General features: G+C 41.8%; 1 protein-coding gene across 5 annotated transcripts in view; it reads right to left on the bottom strand.

Moving 5' to 3' along the window:
• CTNND2 (catenin delta 2) overlaps window positions 1–22,612 on the bottom strand; it is a 942,602-nt gene that overhangs the window by 173,260 nt on the left and 746,730 nt on the right. For all 5 annotated transcript variants that reach the window (XM_031666708.1, XM_031666706.1, XM_031666707.1 and 2 more), the window contains one exon: window positions 14,889–15,072. In XM_031666708.1, coding sequence (XP_031522568.1) covers window positions 14,889–15,072 — 184 coding nt within the window. The remainder of the gene's footprint in view (window positions 1–14,888; window positions 15,073–22,612) is intronic.

Raw genomic sequence — 22,612 nt, forward strand, 5'->3', positions numbered from 1 at the left:
AAATAGATGTGTGCAGGATGCTATGCCCAAGATGCAGAACGGGACCCAGTGCTCAGCCCCTGACTCTCCCTTTATCATTCCCAACAGCTCCCAAGACTTTCATTACAATTGCCCGATGGCTGCCTCAGCAGAGACAGTGGACTAGAGCCAGCAGCCATCAGTTTCCGATTGGTCAGACCCTATGCCAAGCAATTTATGTGCATGACTGCAGGGCCAGGATTTGGATGAGGAATATGAGGCTCTCACCTCGGTGCAACATTTAAGGGAGTGCTAAAAAAAAAAAAAACCTTACTAATTATGATAAACAATGTATATATTTTTATAATAAAATATGTATTGTATAAAATTATCTTAACCATTTTTTTTTTTTGAGACAGAGTCTCGCTCTGTCGCCCAGGCTGGAATGCAGTGGCCAGATCTCAGCTCACTGCAAGCTCCGCCTCCCGGGTTTACACCATTCTCCTGCCTCAGCCTCCCAAGTAGCTGGGACTACAGGCACCCGCCACCTCACCCAGCTAGTCTTTTTTGTATTTTTTAGTAGAGACGGGGTTTCACCGCGTTAGCCAGGATGGTCTCGATCTCCTGACCTCATGATCCACCCATCTCGGCCTCCCAAAGTGCTGGGATTACAGGCTTGAGCCACCGTGCCCGGCCTATCTTAACCATTTTTAAAAGTTCAGTAGGGCTAAGTACATTCACATTGTTGTGCTGAAGAACATTTTAATGCAATATTTTTTCATCTAAGTCAAAGCAAAAAAATTCAGGATGAAAATATTACCAAAAATGTAAACTGAAGGTGGGGTCTGACCCTGCATTGCTCAGCCTCCCTTGCCTCACCCCCTCCCAGCCCTACGTGACTGGCCCATCCCTCTTTAGATGGAGAAACTGAGGCACAGAGCAGCTACCTCAGTGACCCAAGATTACACAACCTGTGGTTTCCATTCAGATGCAGATGTGGACGCCAGCTCCTCTGAGCTTGGATTTTACGCCTGTCCACATAACACTCATCTCAAAGACAGTGGCAACTAACTGAGGTTCCCAGTGCAACACCTAGGACACAGTCCAGGATCTGCAAATGGGGCTACTGCTATCATGGGTCCGCTTGTCCTTCTGCCAGCTCCACTCTCTTCTCCTCCTTGTCCCTGCCCCGCCTCTCTAATCTTCTCTCCACCCTATGGGAATGGCTACATTTGTATAGCAAGAGGAGCCCCGTGTCTCTTCCAATCACACTTCCATGGTCTACGAAAATCAAGACACCTCCTCCAAATGACCCTCCTTCACAGACAGTCTTAACAATCAGCTCCCAATAGGCCTTTCCCCTCTCCATCCCTCCCCGCAAACCACGCCCTGGCGGGCCACACTGAACCACCTATCTGTCCCCAGACATGCATCGTCTTCCTCCTACAGGTGGATCTTATGGCCTGGAGCATCTCTCTGCGCCTTCACCGGCAAACTCTCCTTCTTCCCCAGGACATACTCTGGGGTGGGTTCCTAGAGTTCTTCAGGTGGAGTCCATAGTTCCCTCCCAAGGAGCTGTCCGGTAGGTTGCCATGGACTGTTTTATGACACAAAGTATCCCCATGATGCACCACAGTTCAGGCTTCCTCCTCTTCTGTTAAACCACAACTGTCACGTCTTCCTCATCTTTGTTCCTATAATGCCTGGCAAAGTCCTGGGCACATACTAGAAATTCATGATATGTTTGTGTGGAATAAGAGCTGTGATCCATTTTATCTAAGCTGTTGATCTAGCACTGGGCCAAGAAGAAGAGGCTGAGATGGCTACGGCTGCTCCAGTTATCTAGGGGAGGGGCAGACTGGCTGTGGAGTTCCGGGCTGACAGGCTGACTCTAAGGCAGCAGCGTCTTGGGAAAAGCATTCCGTCCAGATTCGGAAAGCCCAGCTTTGCATCTTGGTTTGTGGCTTTCTACCAAGGGCTCCAGGGCAAACTGCTAAACTTCTCCAAGCTTCAGTTTTTTCTTATTTAAAATTGGAAAAAAAAAAAAAAAACAACCCATAACATATCATCTATGATGTTATCCTGAGAATTACGTGATGATTAGAGGTATTAAAGAGTTATTTTGTCCATAAAGCACGAGAGTGACATTATTATTTATTGATTTCTTAACGGTGCTGATAAGCACACTCTAATGGCTTCCTTCAGATGAGGTGGTTGAGGAATTCAGAATCATAAAAACCAAGGGCAACATGAGCACCTCATGAGGACAAAATGTACTAAGCAGGTCAACGAGGCTGCCCCAAGGAAAAGATATTCTGCTGTTTGACAAAACTAATTGATGTGGTGGTTTCATTTAGCAGAATTATCAGCAACGCACACGCTGGAAAACAAGTAGTTATGTGTCTCTACCCAAGAAATTAATCTAATCTGGAAACTGGGGATGACAAAAATGAAGTCAGTTCTCTCTCCAACTGGGAAGATTTTATGAACAACCAGGAAAGTGAAAAGGTCCCTTGCTTAGATTAGTGCAGGACAGTTATTAGGCAGCTGGCACAGCAGAAAAATAAGGGCCATTCATCAATTCGGTCATTCACTCATTCATTCAGGTAGGAGCTATTTATTCAGGATGTTGTTTTGGGGAAAGACAAAACTGATACTGATCAAAGACATGATCATCATGTACATGAGAATGTCGCTTGTGAAGTGATGGGCATTAAATACCCAAGCACACAGGCAAGAACATCCCTCCAAATTGTGAGAAGTTCTGAATCAAAAGCCCAGAACGCTTTCACAAGGCCATAGAGAAGGCCAAATGTATATGGAATGGACGTGTCAAGGAGGGCCTCTTACAACGAGACATTTAAGCTGGGATACAGAGGTGGAAAGTCCTCCAGATGCTGGTAGTCACATGTAAAGGTCCTGAGATAGAAAAAACCTCAATGTACAGAACAATGGAAAAGAGGCTAGTATTGTAAACATGGCAAATGAGGAGCAGAGGGGCCCCACACGAGGCAGGAGACTTGCAGAGCCCTATGTCCACACAGCTGAGACGGGCTGACACCAGTTCTCAGACGCTTAAAATAAAATGGTGAAATCTGTGTAGAACCTTTCTCTTAAGGACTCAGGAAGAGTGATACAAGACAGATGGTCATAATAATCCAGCAGTTGAAGAAAAAACTTTTGCAGAATGAGGAGACAACATAAAAGGAAGGTAATGTGAGAAAAAGAGAAGAATATGGCCCAGAAAATGTAATGGAGGTGAACATACAGAAAAAAAAAAGGAAGAGCTGTGAAAAGCAGTTGGTAGTTTTCAAAAAGTGATACAGAGTTACCATGCAATCCATCAATTCTGCTCCTACGTATATACCCCAAATAATTGAAATGGGTATGTAAACAAATACAATAGCCGAAGAGTGAACACAGCTCACGTGTCCATCAATGGATGAGTGGATACACCAAATGTGCTATATCCATGCAGCGGAATATTATTCAGTCACATAAAGGAATAAAGTTCTAAAACATGCTACAACATGGATGAACCTTGAACACGTCATGCTAAGTGAAGGAGGCCAGTCATAAAAGCCATCTATTGTATGATCCTATATATATATGGAATATGCAGGAAAGATAATTCATAGAGAAAGAGCACAGGTTGGTAATTGCCAGGGCCTGGGCAAGGCAGAATGGGAGTAACTGCTTAATGAATATGGGGTTTTCTTTCCGGGTGATGAAAATATTTTGGAACTAGGTAGATGTGATTTTCACCACACTTTGAAAGTACTAAATGCTGCTGAGTTGTTCAGTTTTAAATGGTTAATTTGATGTTATGTAAATTTCTTCTAAATTAGTTGGAATGAAAGGGATAGAAAGGATAGGGGAGGAAATGCCTGGGAGGTTGCAGGGTCATAATCTGGTCACAAATAGAAGGTGTTGCTGGTTGGAGGGGCTCATTCTGCTGCTGGTTGGATCTGCCTGAGGCAGGTGCATCTGGGTTTGGTGGTCTATGGCACTCCTTGACCTTTGTCTTCACCTGAATTAAAGTCTTCATAGCTCAGTAAGTTTTAATGACAGAGGAGGGAGCTTCCAGGCCCAATGAGGTATAAGAAGTGAGGGGAGCCCTTTCTCCAGCAGTGTCCCCGCCTCGTGGTGCTTTGGTGCTGCCTGTCTGGGCTGCTGTCCCCTTCCATCCCTGTGGGAGTGGGAAGCTGCTGGGACAGGCAGCTCCACCTTCCCAAGGCCTCTGTGTTACCTCTGGGGATCCCAGCTTGGTGCTTGAGAGGAAACAGGAGGCTATTCTGCCTCAATGATTCCCCCTCAAACAGGAATGATCCCTGGGAAATCCTAATAAGCCCTGGCATCATTTCTTTTGTGAGCCTGTTACTGCAGGAGCTGGCAGAGAATGCTCTGCTTCATCTGACTCTTAATCTATTTCAGCTGCTTAGGAGTGACGGGGTCAAGGACAAATGACATTTAATCATGTGTGGTAGCCAGGATGGCAGTGCTGCCTGCAGAGGAGAAATCAGAAAAGTTCCTTTGTGTTCTAGGAAGAAACTCAGCGCTGCTTCCATGCACATTAAGGAGAAACGCTGCCCTTCAAGCCCCATCAGATTCTGAGCAATGCGACAGGCCACACGCCACGCCTCCTGGCAGGCCTCAAAAGGACATGATGCTTTTGCTTACCTGAAACCATTATTTTTTGCAGTAAGCTTCATTTCCTCCAACCACCTGACTCTAACTTGTGCAAAATAGCTCCGTGAGCAGTAAGTACCCATCAGGGTGATGCTTTCCTTTGGCAGAACCCTCATGTGTTTATATAAATTAGTCTGCAATTAGCAATTACATTGTTGTTCCAAAATAAGGGCAGGCAACATGTAACCCTGGGAAGAACAATGGTCTGGACATGGAAGTCCAGACAGGACTATTATGGAGAATTATGGGGGATGATTAATCAGCTGGCCTCTTCCTGGGCACGGCCATTCTCACATACAATCTTTGTGCTAACGCAGCTACTTTCTGGTAATAAGTTACCGTAAGAGAAGTGTAATTAGCTGTTGGGATTCATTAGCTCCAGTCAGTGCATCACCGGTACAACATCTTCCTTGCCAGTTTACTGCTTGTTAATGGGGAGCGATGATGTATTTGTACCTCTACGGAACGACAAGGAAGGACACAGGGCTAATCTGAAGTCCTGGCAGTCTGTCCTTTTAGGTAGCAGACTGAAATACTGAAAATAAGTATATGACACAGAGGAAGAGTCCAGGGTCCTGAAAAGCCAGTGTGGAAGGCTGTCAGTCCGTTCACACATATTATTATTAAATATCGCTTCTTCGGTTAATCCTGTTGGAGGCAAGAACATGTTGACCAAGCACGAAACCTGGACAGGGCTGTCTTCCCTTTAGCTTTTGCCTGCTTTAGAAAATTTTGTAGTGGGTACTTCTAGAAGCTTCTGTCAGTTTAGAACAAGAACTAACAAGACTTAAGGAGTATTGACTTTTACTTTCAATTGCTTCTCAATTCTGTTTCCAGAATAAGCAATTGGCTTTCTGTGACATGATGAAGATCCCATCCCAGAGAGGCAGACGGGGGCCCCACGAGGCTGTGCAGGAAGGCAAGCGCTAATTCTCTCTGCTCACCCCAAAGGCACCTCTGCTTCCTATGAGATCCCCACACTGCCAGTGAGTCAGTGTTTGGAGACCCCACCTCTCACTTCCACAGCACAGCTGCACAGGGCAATGGAAAAGAACCCAGGGAACCGGACCTCCTGCTGAACCTCCATCCCACAGTGATCGTCAAGCATCCCTGAGTAAATCCGGTGGACTTCTCCACTGGCCAGCACAGTGGCAGGACAAAGTTGTTATCCTAGGCAAAGGGGCCCGAGAGCACAGAACGGCACATGGAGACTTTTCTACTCACTTACTTGAAATAGTCTTGGTCAACTAGAGGGAAACTGAATTTTATTTCAAACATTCTTGGTTAATTAAGGACCAACCAGACTCAAGGAAAAGAGGATATGGGGCCAGCAGAATGTGGAGATGCGCGGTGCAGCACAAAGAGTATCCAGCTCTGCACGCTGACATCAGGTGGCGGCAGGCGGTGAGGCCTCTGAACTGCTGTCTTCATTTTTTCTTTTTTTTTTGAGGGGGAGTTTTGCTCTTGTCGCCTAGGTTGGAGTGCAGGAGCATGATCTCGGCTCACTGCAACCTCTGCTTCTGGGTTCAAGAGATTCTCTGCCTCAGACTCCTGAGTAACTGGGATTACAGGTTCCCGCCACCACACCTGGCTAATGTTTGTATTTTTAGTAGAGACGGGGTTTCACCATGTTGGCCAAGCTGGTCTTGAACTCCTGACCTTGTGATCCACCCACCTCAGCCTCCCAAAGTGCTGGCGTGACAGGCGTGAGCCACAGTGTCTGGCCTAAACTGCTGCCTTCTAAGTGCCTTTCATGCTTCTCATTGCTGGTGTTTTCCTTCCTCCAAAAGGATAACATCTACAAGCTGGAGATCTTCACTTAAGGTTCGTCAACAGGGTCATGGCCCCATGTGGACTCTGCTTGTTCTGTGAGCTGCACTAACTCACTGGTTGTTTAGCCCAACTTTGGTATATGTCAGTTTTATTTATTTTCAAATAATGCCACTTTGAAAAGGGAAAGAATAAACAGCATGAAAATAGATGTGTTAAAGTGCTGGAGAGGCTGGGTATGTAAGCAGTAAATGATAGTGTTTGGTGTGCTCTTTCTTCTTCAATTTACGGTTAATAGATTTGTTTGCTTCTCCTCCAGGGAAGTTACTTCTTATGCAGTGTAATATAATTTGGGAGGCAGCAGGAAGAAAAATTATATTTTTAATATCAAGAAGTTATGAAGGATTTAAAGAATGAACAAGCTTTTTATTTATCAGGGAGCTAATACCCTGTACTACTGTTTTATAGAAATATCTATTAAACACCATTTTAAACCAATTGAAAATTCACTAGACTTTCTCATTGAATTTCTTTTAAAGTGAGTAATTTGTTCATATTAATGGAACAATCCAAATATTCACGTCTTCATAGGAAGAATGACTAGTCATTCACACTGAAAAGATAAAATTAAATATTTGCTTGTCCTTTTAAAAGAAGACCATATTTGCAATCAAATTATAGGATACATAATTTAAAACAACTTTTAGTTGCAGTGTGCCAATTTTCATAATTAAGTACATCAAACTTTGCAGAAATAAGTGATGAAAACTTTACAAGGGAATAGCATGATGTGGGATTTTATATTAATCATTTGTGTTTAAGGAGAAATCATTATACTCTCACTTTTTCTAGCTTAGAAAACAAAATAGTGTTTGGGAAGAAATTACCCCAATACTATTTCATGGAACAAAAATGCCAGGAAGAACTCTGGACAACGATACTCCTTTTGGGGAAGAAAGACCACCTGAAAGCAATGAAAAATGAAGCTTTTTCAAACTTTTCCTAATGGAAAAGACAGGGCACATGCAAAATCCCGAAGAGATACAAAGCTCAGGGGCTACAAGATAGAAACTTTAAGCCAGCTTCAAGTAAAAAGCTTTTATATGTAAAGAATGAATGTGTTAGTAAGAGAGAGGTGGATCAGCCACGGAGATACTGAAAAAAGGAATATTGTCTTCTGAGGCATTAATTATGGAAAACATATCCCAGCTTGTCCAGCCTGGGGCATATAATGTGGACCTAGATGCATCAGACTGTCTTATCTTAATGATATTATGCAGGAATGTCAACTGTAGACTCCACGGATTCTTCTATTTGCAACTAAGTGCAAAGTATTACCTTTCCTATGTATGGATATGTTTAGATAGACACATACTTACTATTTGTGTTACAACTGTCTACAGTATTCAGGACAGTGTCCTGCTATACAGGCCTGTAGCCTAGGAACAACAGACATATCATACAGCCTAGGGTGTGTCATAAGCTATAATGTCCAGGTTTATGTAAGTGCACCCTATGGTGTCTACGGCATTTCCGTAAGAATGAAATGGACTCAAGATGCATTTCTCAGAACACGTTCCTGTTGTTAAGCCGTGCATGAGTGTACAAAGCACACCTCCTTCTGACTGGGTGGGAGGAAGTGATCTGGCTGTGTTGGGTTGCACCACAGGAGACCTGAGCCCTCGTCCCTGGTGGAGCTGCTGAGATGGACAGCCGACTGTCTTTTCTGAGGAGCTCCTAAGATCACCTTACTCCTCCCCACTCCACTGAACTCTGTCCCCTCCCATTGAAGAGGACTGTCACTGCTGAGCCCTGACTCAATAAAATCACTTCACATCTTTACTAGACACACTGATCAGGAGTGAGCTGCCCGGGCAGGAGCTTCCTCTGCTCTAGGACCAGGTGTGGGGAAAATGGGGTGGAGTGGGGTGAGTGGCGTGTCTCATCTGTTCCCATGTCCACACACAGTTCTTCTCATTTTCAAGAACCTGGATTAAGAGTGCTGAATTCAGGCTGGGTGCATTGGCTCATGCCTGTTAATCCCAGCACTTTGGGAGGTTGAGGCAGGAGGATCACTTGAAGTCAGGAGTTCAAGACCAGCCTGGCCAACATGGTGAAACTCCATCTCTACTAAAAACACAAAAATTAGCTGGGTGTGGTGGTATGTATGTAGTCCCAGTCACTGGGGAGGCTGAGGCAGGAGAATCGCTTGAACCCAGGAGGTGGAGGTTGCAGTGAGCCGAGATCGCGCCACTGCACTCTAGCCTGGGCAAGAGAGCAAGACTCCGTCTCAACAGAAAAAAAAAAAAAGGGTGCTGAATTCAGCTGACACATGCCCCTCATCCTTGGCCAAGACTGGCATGAGCTAGTTTGGGGCTTATGATACTACACTTTAAAAATACTTTCTCAAAAAATTCTCTTTAATAGATGAATAATATTGGCAGCCAACTGAACTTAACATAAAAACAATAATAATTCCTCTTGTTACCTGTGGCTAATACAAGAGTAGACCACAGAAAATAAACGTCCTTGGAGCTTGGCAGCCAAAGCATGATTATCATTAACATTACTTTGTGAAGGGGCTTTTTTCAAGGTCACTCTAGAATTAGAGGCACCGTGGGACCAAACACTCATCCATTATATGGGTTAAAATGACTAATTGAGGGTCTGAGTTTAATTATAATCGCAAGTAAAGGCACAGTGCAGATACTTTGATGGGCTTAATAACATTCTTATGTACACAAAGATAGATGGAAAAAATTAGGGTTGTATATTGTTGTCCTTTAGGACAAGATACTGAAGTGGGAATAGAATAATAAAAATAAATAAACGACTCAGCGGCACCAGGAAATGAGCTGTGGAAGTTAGCCAGCCAGCCTCATGCGCATACTTCAGCTGGAGATAAAGTCCTAAGTATCCATGACTAAATATAATGTGACTATACAGGAGTGCGGATCACAGTTGTTTTATTGAGCTAGCTGCTAGATTGAAAGGTAAAAAAGAATGCTCTGCAAGCTTTTACCCACAGTTCACCCTGAAATGACAACGGCCACGACGGGATCTTTAGGATATTGATTGGTGATATTTTAAATGGGAAATGCAGTCATGTTTCACAGAAAAATCCAGAAAGCATCAGGTCTGTACGCAGCTGCTAGAGTCAACATCCTTAAATGATACTGATATGGTGTCACATCCCCTGCTTAAGAACCTCAAATGACTTCTGGCTGTCCATAGTATCAGAAAAATCCATGCAATGTTCAGAAGCTAGTTCGATGTCGGGAGGAAAAGGAAAGGTTGGCTCATAAATGAGAGCAGAACACACAGAAATCAGATCCGCGTGTGGGGAGACCCTCATTTCATGGCTATCCAGTCAAGAGGCTGGATTTGAACCTTTTTTGGCTGAGACAGCCACATCTCGGCTTGTAGAACTCAATCCTGCTACAGGTAGTGTTTGGTTTTGTAGCTAAGCTACAGAGGGGAATGGCCTTGTGCACAGAGAAAAACAGAAAAACATCTCCGATCTGGGTTGTTTGTTGAGTGTGTGGGCACTGTCTGGGGACAGGCAGCATCTGTGGGTTGTCTACCTCCTCCTCTTCTCAGTGCTGCATCCTCAGGTGGCTCCTTGGCTTCCTAGCTGAGCAGCCCCTCTCTTATTTTCTTATTGGAGCAACCATAATAGATTCCTAGGCTGTCAGAACAGCGTACCACAAACTAGGTGGCTTAAAACAACAGAAATTTATTATCTCAAGTTCTAGAGGCCAGCAGTCTAAAATCAAGGTGCCAGCAGGGCTGTGCTCTGTCTGAAGGCTCTTGGGAAAATTCCTTCCCTGCCTCTTCCTAGCTCCTGGTGTTGCAGCAATTCTTGGTTATCTCTGACTTGTGGCTGCAACACTCCAATCTCTGCCTTTGTCTTCACAAGGCCTTCTTCCCTGTGTGTCTCTCTGTGCATATGTCCTCTTTTTGTAACATGCCATTCTCTGGATTTAGGGCCCACCCTTATCTACTATGACCTGATCTTCATTAACTAATTATATCTGCAAAGATCCTATTTCCAAATAAGGTCACATTCTGAGGTTCTGGGTAGATAAGAATTTTGGGGGAAGATTTATTCAACACACCACAGTGACTTCAGCCACTGTCCAGAGTGGAGCCAGCTCCATGTTCCCTGGTTAGCGTTCAGGCCATGGTCTCTCAACACATTTTGGTTGAAGGTGATGATTATAGCGGCCATGGGTTAAGAGATGGATTTGATCACACGATGTGCAAGGAAAGAACAATGAGTGCAAAACTGAACTGATTTCAAGGTCTGAACCTGAGTCTATATGAAATTCATTTCCCTGGAGGACTCCTTAATCATAAAGCGAAACAGAGATGACTAACAAAATAACCTCACTTATTCTTACCTCCTAAGCCTCTCCAATATTTTGTCACATTTGTTTGGGGCCATATTTTAAAATTTTTCTGTTAAAAATGGATGCTTGAATCTGGCAGAATTGGAGGAAAAGGAACAACTAGCGAACGGGAAGACATGAAGAAGGCAGTGTTAGTGTGCCTGAGATTGGGGGTGGTGGGGAAGACGCAGCGGAGGCAGAGCGTAGAGATGAAGCCCTTCCCTTCTGATCACACACAGCTCGAACCCCTGCAACCCCACCTCCCCACGCCGCCAGGCCTCTCACAATCTAGCTGCCATCATCCTTATCAATTCAAGCCTCCAACAAAATGTAAGACCTTTTTTTTCCCATTTCTATCCTTTTTCCTCAGTGACAGAAAGATACTCCAGGAACACATAGATAGATCTGCTTTTTAAAAATTCAATTTCTTGTCTCCAAATGAATTTCAAATGAAAAAGGACTAAGGGAATTAACTTTTCATTTTATATTTCACATGTGCTTAAATTTTTGCTATGTCAACATGATATAGCTTCCCATGAAGATTTTCCATTCCTTTCTAGAGAAGGCAAAGCAAGTGTCTCCTCTCTTTAGAATGTTCCTTGTGTATGTGCCTCCTTCATTAGTCTGGGACCTGGAGGTGGTAGGGAATGGGTTGGCATTGGGGCATGAAGTGGGAACAGCAACAATATCTACTGCCTAGAGGAAGGTCTGAGAAACTGGACAGAACCTATTAAGCCTGCACAAAATTGTCTAAAGACAGAATAGTGTCAGCTTGTCAGGTTCTGGCTAAGACTTAGGCATATTTTACTGACTTAAATTTATCTCTAATAAGCTTTTGGACATTTACAAGCAATATAATTTGCATTCATAATTTTTTTTTCCAAAAAATGAAAAGATGACCTCTTTAAAAATAGTAATTCCTTAAATTCTTAACCTTGGCTCCCTACCCTGAAATCACATAAAGTCTGAATCCTGCTAGGAAAAAAAATCAAGAGTAATGATTTTCAATAATGACCTGATGAATTTAGTTTTACCTACCGCATGCTTCTTCTGCTGGATTTCTAAGCTACACTAATTTAGGAAATAGTATTCTAGGAAGAGTTTTATTTTCTTGGACGTTTTATTTTCTTTATATTTTCCTGAAACAATAGCTACAGAAGCAAACCAAAAATATCAACTCATCTTAAAGTCACTGGCAAAAGAAGAAAGGAGTCTGAGTACTGGAAAACCAATGTCAACATTATTATCTAGAATATGCCTTAAAATATAGTCTTATCTTAAAACACAAGAAGGCGCCCATAGCTCTAGTTGTCTATGTGAACATTAAAAGTGCTGGTCAAGAGAAGAGACTTGCATTGGGCTGAGTGGCTAACACTATCGAAGGTACCCAAGCACTCCGTAGGCCCTAGCAGGGAAGAATTTGAAGTAAGAAAGACGGGAGAGGCAGAAGACCACCGGCATTTAAAAACCAAATGATGTTGGCCACTTGGATGCCACTCCGTTTATCTCTGGAAGCAAACTTAAGGAACCAACAGAGAGGCAAGTGTTGCCCTGTCAGCAGTTGGTGGTGGTTGTGTATTGTTTTAAGCCCAGATCTGTTAGCAGTCTCCTATCCCCTAACTTTGTATTTCCTCTCTGTGTGGCACGGTGGGGATGGTCTGAAACCATAGTCAGGATGTGGCTCAAGTCCTGGCTTCACGACTTACTACAGATGAGCTCACTGGGCTTACGATGCATATGAGAATCAACAATGTATCTGAAGTGGAACTTTCAGGCTGCTGGGAGACAGAAATTTTATGAATAATAACAGTTACTTTAATTTTACTTCAAAATCTAGTCTTTATTGATGGTGCATCTCAAACTCCCCTACAGGACTCCTTTCAGCACTGGGTAGCCACTACTGCCCTCCGTGACGGTATCTCAGTGCATCATTTCTATGCTCAGCCCAATCTCACCTGACCCTTCAAGCCTTTTTCGACCACACCTGGCTGTCAGTCACTTTCTCACCAGTTTTTCCTCCTGTACTGCCATGATCACAACACTAAATTGCCACTAGGCAGTTGTGCTGGGGCTGAGTTTCTGCAGGGCAGAGGCTGCCCTCTCTCGGCCTCCTTAGCCCTTCCCAGCACACGGCAGGTGATCAGCAAACACTCCTGGGATAAAACAGCTGCAAGGCAGAAGCAGCACAGGAAGTCATTTCTTTAATGTGAACAACAACTTGGCTTTGTTGGAAGAATGAAGAATGTAAATCTAAAGCCTTCTATCATGATATGGATGGCATCATTTTTTGCTTCCTATTATGTATTATGTGGTCACTCCCAGCCAGCAGCAGAAGCAGCAGCAAGTGTCAAGCTACTGTAGGTGGGAATAGACAGGGATGGGGAGTCATTCTGGTCTCACCAAACTGTACTCTGGCACCACAACCCAGACCCTAAACTCAGCCAGATGATGTGTAAAGGGGACTCGTGAGCCTACACTGGTCTAGCTTCTTCATCTACTTTTTCATCAAAGGATGTCAAATGTACTTTCATAAAGGTGGTAGCCTACCTCCTTTCAAACACCATGAAGACATACTTATGCTACTATATTAATCAGAGAGCATTTCAACAGACAGAGCTAGCCAGGTCCTTCTTGATTACACTTCTACAATCGCTTCTGAGACAGTTCCTTCTGCAGTCTTCACTATGGGCCCTGACACTCTGAAAGTAGGGAATGCTAGCAAGGGAAGAACACTTTTAAATAGTAGCGAATAAGTGACATGGAAAAAAATCAGGCATGGGAGTTCAGAAGTGCCTACAATTTTAGCTTTGGGGGAGTTATATCTCTTCTGGTGGGACAGACATTTTCCAAAGGATAACAGAATTTAAGGGGTTATGAAATGGATGCCTCAGTAGAGGGTTTCAGAGTACTGTATATTTGGCATATGGTAGCACCTATCCAGAGAAATCATGTCAGATGTTCATGATTTCGTGACTCGGATGAAAAGCAGAATTGTCAGAGGATTCCCACTCCTGCCCATGAGGGCTTGTAGATATTCGTGGAGGCAGGCTCTTATCTTGCTCTGTGCACACACATTCACACAAACACACACCGCCTCTTAAGACTGGAGGCCGAGAGCATTGTGATGAATATTCATGAGATGATGATTATTAATACCACTGAGGTGATTTTGTTTCTTCTCAGTATAGACTGGTTGTTACACCTAGAAACTGATCAACTGTAGGAGAAATGGCAGCTTTGAACCATTCCAACTAAAGCAACCCTGTATGTTTTACTTTCAAAATACAGATTATTTGGCGAGGTGTTTTTAATCACCCCTTGTGCCCCTATCCCAGCAACTTCATCCAGCAGAGATTTGCAACTTTGGTTCAAAATACACTTTGGGGAGCAGAGTTTCTAGAGTTTAGGAGAATTATATCTTGATAACTACTTTCCTTCCTAAGAGCAAAAATTAAACAAGACATAAAGTTGATTTTAAGAAATCTCAATAGATTCCTGGGGGATGATTTCTGTGAAAAATGTATCAGGAGAGAATTACAACACATTTGCTACTTTTATTATTTAAAAAACCATTTAATATAACAGGCCTTATTAAAGAGCTATTCCTAAGAATTATAGATTCTTACAAACAGAGAATTTTTAAAAGAAGAATATTTTAAAAAATAGCTACTTGCGACAGTTAACCAGATCCCTATGTACCTGTTATGAACTCTGCCCAACCAGTCAGCCTGCCTGGTTGTGCTATATGCATGACATAATGTGAAATTACCGAGAACGACTGTTTTCAGCCAAAAAAAATGACTTATTTGGGGTTGGAATAAAAATGTTTGTTTTTCACCTTAGATCTAAGAAATCATGTGAAATAAATCTAACATTGATTAGGTAGAGAAAGATACCTATATGTCTTTATTACCTGGTTAGAAATTTTTAAAATCAACTTCTTATACTCCGTTGCCACATAAACATTCATCTTTTCAGAATGGTCTGATCCTCAGTAAAAGAGCCATTAAAGCTATGGAAAGAGACAGTGTCTGGCCAGGGGAAGATGGTGGGAGGAGGCACTCGTGACACAGGACTGACCTTAGGCACCCGGTGGCGTTACGCAGCACCTGTGATGAATGCAGCTGTATTTTCCGATCATCCTGAAGAGGCGAATTTTCCCAGCCTGAGTGAGGGATAATCACTGCGTTGGTCAGTACTGCCAGGGCATCCTGGATGATTGGCATTTTGAGTGCATCGCATGAGGAGAGGTTCCAAAGGACTCCTGCAAGAGACACACAAAAAGAGCTTTTGGGTGGCCACGAGTTTCTCTCATCTCAAAACTATCTTCCTTATTTGAGTTAATGGCACTGGTAGGAAGGATGAAGATACTGTGGATACACATCCTAGAGTGTACCCTTGATTTTAGAACATTTGTGTGAACCCATTAACAGCATTCTGTGAAAAATCTGATGAGTGAGCAGAAGAACTGTGACACCAGTATGTTTATTTCCTCATGGTGCATAATCAAGGTTGAGAGGTCTGATTGAACTGAGGCTACCAACAACGCTTTTGTTCCATTTTAATACAGTGGACCCAAGTTGCTAAATTCTAATCAAGACCAAAGAGATGTGAAAGGTTTTTGAAATGGACTAGTAGAGCATCTTTGTTTTACCGAAGACCTCAGTGTGCACATGTGGTTGCCATGAAAGCTAAGTGCTTTCATAAACAACCAGCTACCATGGGTAGGACCTTATCAGAATCCAGCATCACATCAGATGACAACTGGCTCAACAAGCAATTTAAACTGTTGCCCCCTGTGACAGTTTTGTCAGCTTTTCTCTGAAAGCAATGCTCATGGAGGACCTACAGAATGTTCCTCCTTCAGTAATGACAAAGGGAGAGGTGAGAAGACGAGGGCATGTTCACAATGGACAGAGCATCACAGTAATTCATGCAGGCAGAGCAATGCAAAATGTTAAGGACAAATAGAATGCTGTAGGCTTTCAAATATTTTTAAAAAGGAGATATTCTAGAAAAGGTCATAAACATTGCATACATATTATAATATTATTTGAAAATGCTTTTAAATAATTATTCTTTTTTTTGTTAGAACAGTATACATAAAGAAAAAAAGAAACAGAGAATAACATTCTATTTTTCTTTGAAAGAAAGCCTGTATACACCCTCAAACTAAACAGGTACCATCACTGCAGATATTGGAAATAAAATACATAGTTATCTTTAGAAATAGAACCTCTAGCTTATATTTTTAACGAGCTTTCAATATATTTTAATGAAATGGGATTTTGTTCCATCTACTGTGTTAAGAATAGAACAAACGGAACATATTTATTTCTAAAATTTGTTTTATTGGTTCCTTGCATTGCACATGTTGAACTATCCAAGGACATTAATAATACAAATCTGACTGTTAATAACTAAATAAGTGACTATAAAAATAAAGTGACTATAAAGTTCAATAAACATGTGACTACAGAGGCAAACTCAGCTGTCTTTAGAAATAACATTTACTGGAAATTTTATTTAAGTGAATGCAAAGAAAACAAAATGTTTTTAGTGCCTGGCATGCATAAAATAATCCTTCAGTACAGGGGGTTAATGTGAAGGCAAATCTAGCTTGTCTTTTTTATGAATAAATTTTTATTGAAGCACAGCCATGTCTGTTCATTTCTAAATTTTTTACATCTGCTTTTGTCCTATGAAGGAATTGCTAGGTATTAGTAACAGAGACTGTACAGCCCACAAACCATAAACCATTTACAAACTGTCCCCTTACAGAAAAATTTTGTCCACCCGTGCTTTAGTGAATTTGACCATTTTATATACACTTTTGTTTGTGCTTGTATCGCCATTAGTATCCTAAATCGAGTACACAAAAAATGCTCAATGGTACACAGAAGGTGCTCAGAATATATTCTGATTTGGACTGATTTGAAATACTAGGAATATTAACATATACATTTATCTTGTTTTAAATAAAATACAAAGCTGCTTATTCATCCATTGAGAAACATTTTACCAAATTTTGGTAATCTAAATAATCAAAATAACTTCCTTCAATCATTTCCAGCCTCACAAAAATGTTATTTTTAGAGTAAAATCATTGATTTTGCAGTATTAAATAGTATATTAAAAAGAAATTAGTATCTACCCCAGCATTTGAGGATAACTTTCAGGAATATCACGCTAATGCATTTGTGTCTGCTCTTCTAAATATACAATGCAAAAATACAGGAACAAAACGTGCATTTTTTTCATTCCCAAATCCAGACTTAAAATATCAATATCTAAAAATTGAGGCTTGTAAATGTTTTAAAATATGGGTGACATATTTTGCTGTACAGTATATACCCTTTAAAAACTAAATGGCAGGCTGGGCATGGTGGCTCACGCCTGTAATCCCAGCACTTTGGGAGGCCAGGCGGGTGGATCACGAGGTCAGAGTTTGAGACCAGCCTGGCCAACATGGCGAAACTCCATCTCTACTAAAAATACAAAAAGTAGCTGGGCGTGGTGGCGTGTGCCTGTAATCCCAGCTACTCGGGAGTCTGGGGCAGGAGAATTGCTTGAACCCGGGAGATGAGGGTTGTAGTAAGCCAAGATCATGCCACTGCACTCCAGCCTGGGTGACAGAACAAGACTCTGTCTCAGGAAAACAAACAAACAAAATAGCAAAGAGAAATCTTTGCATTTTTACATGCAACGAATATGAGAGTCTAAAGGCTTTCTATGAGAATACAGCTATTTTTACTGTTTTCTTACAAACAGAAAACACAGGGAAAGGGAGGAAGGAAATCCAAGAAAACCCAAAGGCCAAATCTAGTATCTGAGAAGAAGTGAAGGAATAGAAAGGCAAATGCAGTCTGGGTCATCTTTTTATAGTCTGTTCTATCTCCTTCACCTTTCCCATTAATTCATTAATTAGTATAACCTAATTCAGAATCATGCACAAACAGAAGTTCACATTCATTCCACCTTTCCAGGCTGTCTCTATCTGCGAGTCACATTCCAGTGAACTGATCACAGTACTTGATCCATATCTCTGAACCTTCTATCTTAATTTATAACTGCAATGCACAATGCTTCCTGAACTCATTACAACTGCAATGAATCTCTATCGAACCACTTTATCACCTCTGGATGAAGTCTTGGTAAAGTGGATGTAATGTGGCAGATTTTCTCGAGGGGGAATTCAGCAAACCAGCTGCAGAGGGTCCTCAAAATTTTGAGTTTTGGTTAGATGATCTGGACATGAGACAGGTTTAAGTATAGAAGCAGCAGTTTCTGGAGACAACTGAGATGAAGACTTACATCGTCCGGCAGAAGGAAAAGCGGGAAACAACTGGGAATTCCACATCTTTCCTGCTACACACACCACACACACACGCACGCACACACGCACACGCACACACACACGCACACACACGTCTTGACTGATGGGAGAGAGATTAGTGGAGAGAACTGGATGTATCTAGGCATCCTCTGAACAAAGGGAAAATAAATTTTTTGCTCCAACATTTACTTCACTCCTCCCTCCCCTTTTCCATACAAGTTTAAAATATGTCCACAAATTATTGGACATTTCCTTCAAATGGTGGAGCCTAATCCTTCTCTCCATGCGTGGGGATTCGATTTAGTGACTCATTTGTGACCAATGAAACATGGTGGAAGTGACTGTGACTTGAGACTAGGTCATTAAAAAGGCCTTGTGGCTCCCTCCAAGCCCTCTCTCACATTGTTATTTGAGGGGAAGCCAACTGTCATGCCATCATGACCCTCAGGCAGCCTTATATAAAGAACTAGGGCTTTCAGCCAAAATTTTGGAAGTGGATTTTCCAGCCCCAATCAAGCCTTCGAATGACTGCAGCCTCATGAGAGACTCCGAGCCAGGACCACAAAATCCGCGGCTCCTGCTTGCACTCCTCGCACTTACACAGTGGGTGACGTAAATGTTGGTTGCTTTAAGCTGCTAAATTGTGGAGGAATTTGTTACGCAGCAATAGACAATATAGCGTCCCTTTCCTATGAAGCGCCTACTCTCTCTGTTGCTTTCCTCTCTCGACTTCACTTTCCTATCCCTTTGCCTTTCTACAATGGATGGACTCATTTTTCCCTCTTGCCTTTCCACTACACTTTAATTCTTATTCCTCTCTTACCTAAATCCACTTGTTCCCTTATTCCTTCCAAATTCCAATGTGAGAGTATACAAGATATAGCAAGGATGATCCAGCTACACTTTGTAACTAAATTTAAAATGCATTTTAAGTGACAAGAATTTCATTTTTAAAAGTGTATCATTCTTCATGTTTGCAATTCAATAAGTGACCCAACACTTTCTTTAATTTGGAATAATCCTGCTCTTATTTCCAATTGCTGCCTTAACAAATCTCTACACAGGGGCTTGAAAAACACAAATTTCTAGGTTCTGGAGGTCTGGAGTCTGAAATGGGCTGGCAGGGCTGGCTCCTTCCAGAGGATCCTGGGGAGGATGTGTTTTCTCATCTTGTCAAGCTCCTGGGGGCTGCCTGCATCGCATCCCTTGGCTTGAGATCTTACATCCCTCTGACTTTGACTTCCATCATCACATCTCCTTCCTGGATTCTGACCCTCCCACCTCCCTCTCATAAGGGCACTCTGATCACATTAAGCCCACCTGCATAATCCAGGACAATCTCCCCATATGAAGCCCTCCTACGTTAATCGTACCTGCAAAGTCCCTTTCACCATGAAAAGTAACATTTATAGGCTCTGGGAATTAGGGCGTGGGCTTTTCTTGGAGCGCAACGGCATTATTCAGTCTACTACATATCCCTTCAAAAATAACCTGTTATGCTCAAAATAAATTTAAACTTCTTATGGTAGGCTCATGATCAGGCCTTTCTCTAAATCTCTAAATTCATCTTGAATCACATTTATTCATTCATTTATCCATTCCATAATATTGAGGACCTACTACATGCACATGGTTCTGTTGGACAAGGAATGGAGACATCCGTGAAGAAAACAAAAATTCCCTGTGCTGGTGGCCCAGGTACCACACAGCTCTTGTGACTATGCTCCAGCCAAAATAGCCTGTTTCTTCTTGAACACATAAGCTCCTTTGTGTCCCAGATCCCTGGACTTGCTGCTGCCTCATTCTGGAACATTCTTTCCTAGATCTTTCCATGGCTAATCCCTCTTCCATTCACGTCACCTTAAATGTGCTAAACTCAGAGAGGCTTTTCTGGATCAGTCTAATCTACCTTCCTAGATGCTTGCTGTCAGATCTCCTATTTAATTTCAGCAGCAACCTCAACACTAACTCATTCTGTCATTTGCTCACAGTTCCATCCTCCAACAGGGTCCCAGGCATCAAATGAAAGCAGACAGTTGCTGAATGCCCATCGTATGCAGAACACACAGAGCTACAGAATCCCTGGCACACAGAATATGCCCTGACACACGAGTGTTCACCAAACAGGCACTAAAGAAAAGTAAAAAATAACAGCTGGATGGTATGACCTTATAGGATGCCATGTGCTCTAAGCATCGAACGTTCTGTAAGTATTATAGTGTTAGCAAAATGACGTCATGCCTAGAAAAAATAAAACAGCAGATGCAAGATGTAATTTCGCAAATAATACATCCAAACGAGAATAGAAAAATGTTATTTCAGTGGGATTATTTACTTTGAATCTACAGAAATTCTACTTTTAGCTAGTAGAGAACAATTTACAGCACTGAAACATATTAATCTGTTTTGTATTAAAAGGCTTATCTCTGGTGTTTCACTTGGGTAATTTTCTTATATTAACTCCCTGATAATTCTAAATTAACCCAGGTAATACTAAACTTTCAATTTGAGGAAAAACTATAAAACTGATTGAATTCACACCAGTTTTTCAGCATCCATAACAAATTACCCTGTTTGTTTATATCTGAGGATAATATGAAAAATGGTTTAATATTTTGGTTGATGGTCACTAGAAAATTTAAATTTACCTGATGAAAATATGCTAATTCCTTCCAGATTATAATCTGTGATAAATTTGTTTTATTAGCATCTTTCATTATTTCCATCCAATAGCTTTCCTTCATCAGTGTAAAATTATTGCTGTTCCAAACATAATTTTGAAAGTTTAATTGAGAAGACATTTACATACACTAAAGATATTTAAAATATAGTTTATTTTTATTTCAGGCACAGAATGGCTCTTTTCCTTGCTATTATCCATATTCATGAGCAATGATTGGTTTAATAAAAATTCCTTAATAAAACCTTAATTACTTTCATTTGCTCCTTTATAATGCTTTAATAGAGGGTAATTGTAGTTTCTTTTTACTGAAAGAGATGAAGACTATCTTGGTTAAAAAAAATCCAGATGAACAAAAAGCATGTTTTAATAAAAGCAAGTTTTAAATGATGGTAAAATCAAACACTGCCTGGTGGTTGTGCAGGACTTCACGACAGCCCACTGGCTTGCTTTTAGCTCTTCAGACCCAGCACGAATCCCCTCATGTGGACGAGGCTCAAACCAAGCCCAAAGGAAAGCTGGGCTTCATTCATTTTAAATAAATGTTTATCAAAATGTATTTAAAATTAGTGAATTAAGCATCTACTTAGTGTATTTATGAGGATTTATTTTAAACAAATTTGTTATTTCTTTTGGGAGTGATAGTTTGTGTACCTGGGGAGAGGGGAGGAAAAAGGAGAAGAATGGGGGACACGAGTTCATTTTTTAAAAAAAGCCAGAGTTGGCCGGGCCCGATGGCTCATGCCTGTAATCTCAGCACTCTGGGAGCCTGAGATGGGCGGATCACGAGGTCAGGAGATCGAGACCATCCTGGCGAACACAGTGAAACCCAGTCTTTACTAAAAATACAAAAAAAAAAATAAATAAAAAAAATAGCTGGGTGTGGTTGAGGGTGGAAGTGTGGGGGGAGGGGTAAAATCTGATTATGATTAGGGGCCCTCACTACTACCTCCTCCACCCCCACCCATTCACACTTTGAGTCCCTAGTGTGTGGAGATTGAATGATTGAAATATAGAGGCCCAGAACACCCTGAAGTCCTGTTATACTATTGTGTGTGTGCATCTGCCATATAAATGAGTATTTGGATGTGTGTAAACTCTCAATATGGCCCCGAGAAGCAATAAACCTCAGGAGTGGCTGCTAATTGAGATCATTTTGAGAGTCCTTCTAGATGGAAAAGATTCACATACCACACTCACTGAATGCTTTTAAAAAATTAAAGCATTTATTTTGAGTCAATGTTAGATAGAGTTTACCAAATGTTGCTCTAATAACAGCTCCTTAGGCCAAGGCTTCTTGTAGGAGTCCCAGGGGTTCGTTGACCAGAACAAATGACCTCTACATTTTCTTCCTTAATATTCCAGAAGAGGAACCTGCTGTGGCCTTTCCAGTGGGGATTACACAAAGGTTGATCCTTTTAGAATTTCAACAGGCTGAATCATCATTCTAGGCTGAGTCTCACAGAGCCGGCAATGGGAAGAAAGGGCCTCTGAGGCCAATAGGTGTGGGAGACGAAGAGGGAAAATTGGAGTGCCATGGTCCATAGCTGTAAACTCTCATTCTACAATTGCCACATAATGCTTCAGGTCCAAATACAGAATTTTTAAAAGATAATCACTTAAGCACAAATACTGAGCATTAAGTAGAATTATTCTTGCTCATTTTCAAAATACACACAAAATTTATTTAGCCCCAGAATGGATGAAGAATGAGTTGTCCTTGATATTTGAAAGTAATTCAGATCTTGGCTGTTGCATACAAGGCAGATTCTGGCTTAAACTGACTAA

Source organism: Papio anubis, chromosome 5 (assembly GCF_008728515.1).
Source record: "Papio anubis isolate 15944 chromosome 5, Panubis1.0, whole genome shotgun sequence".
NCBI lineage: Eukaryota > Metazoa > Chordata > Mammalia > Primates > Cercopithecidae > Papio > Papio anubis.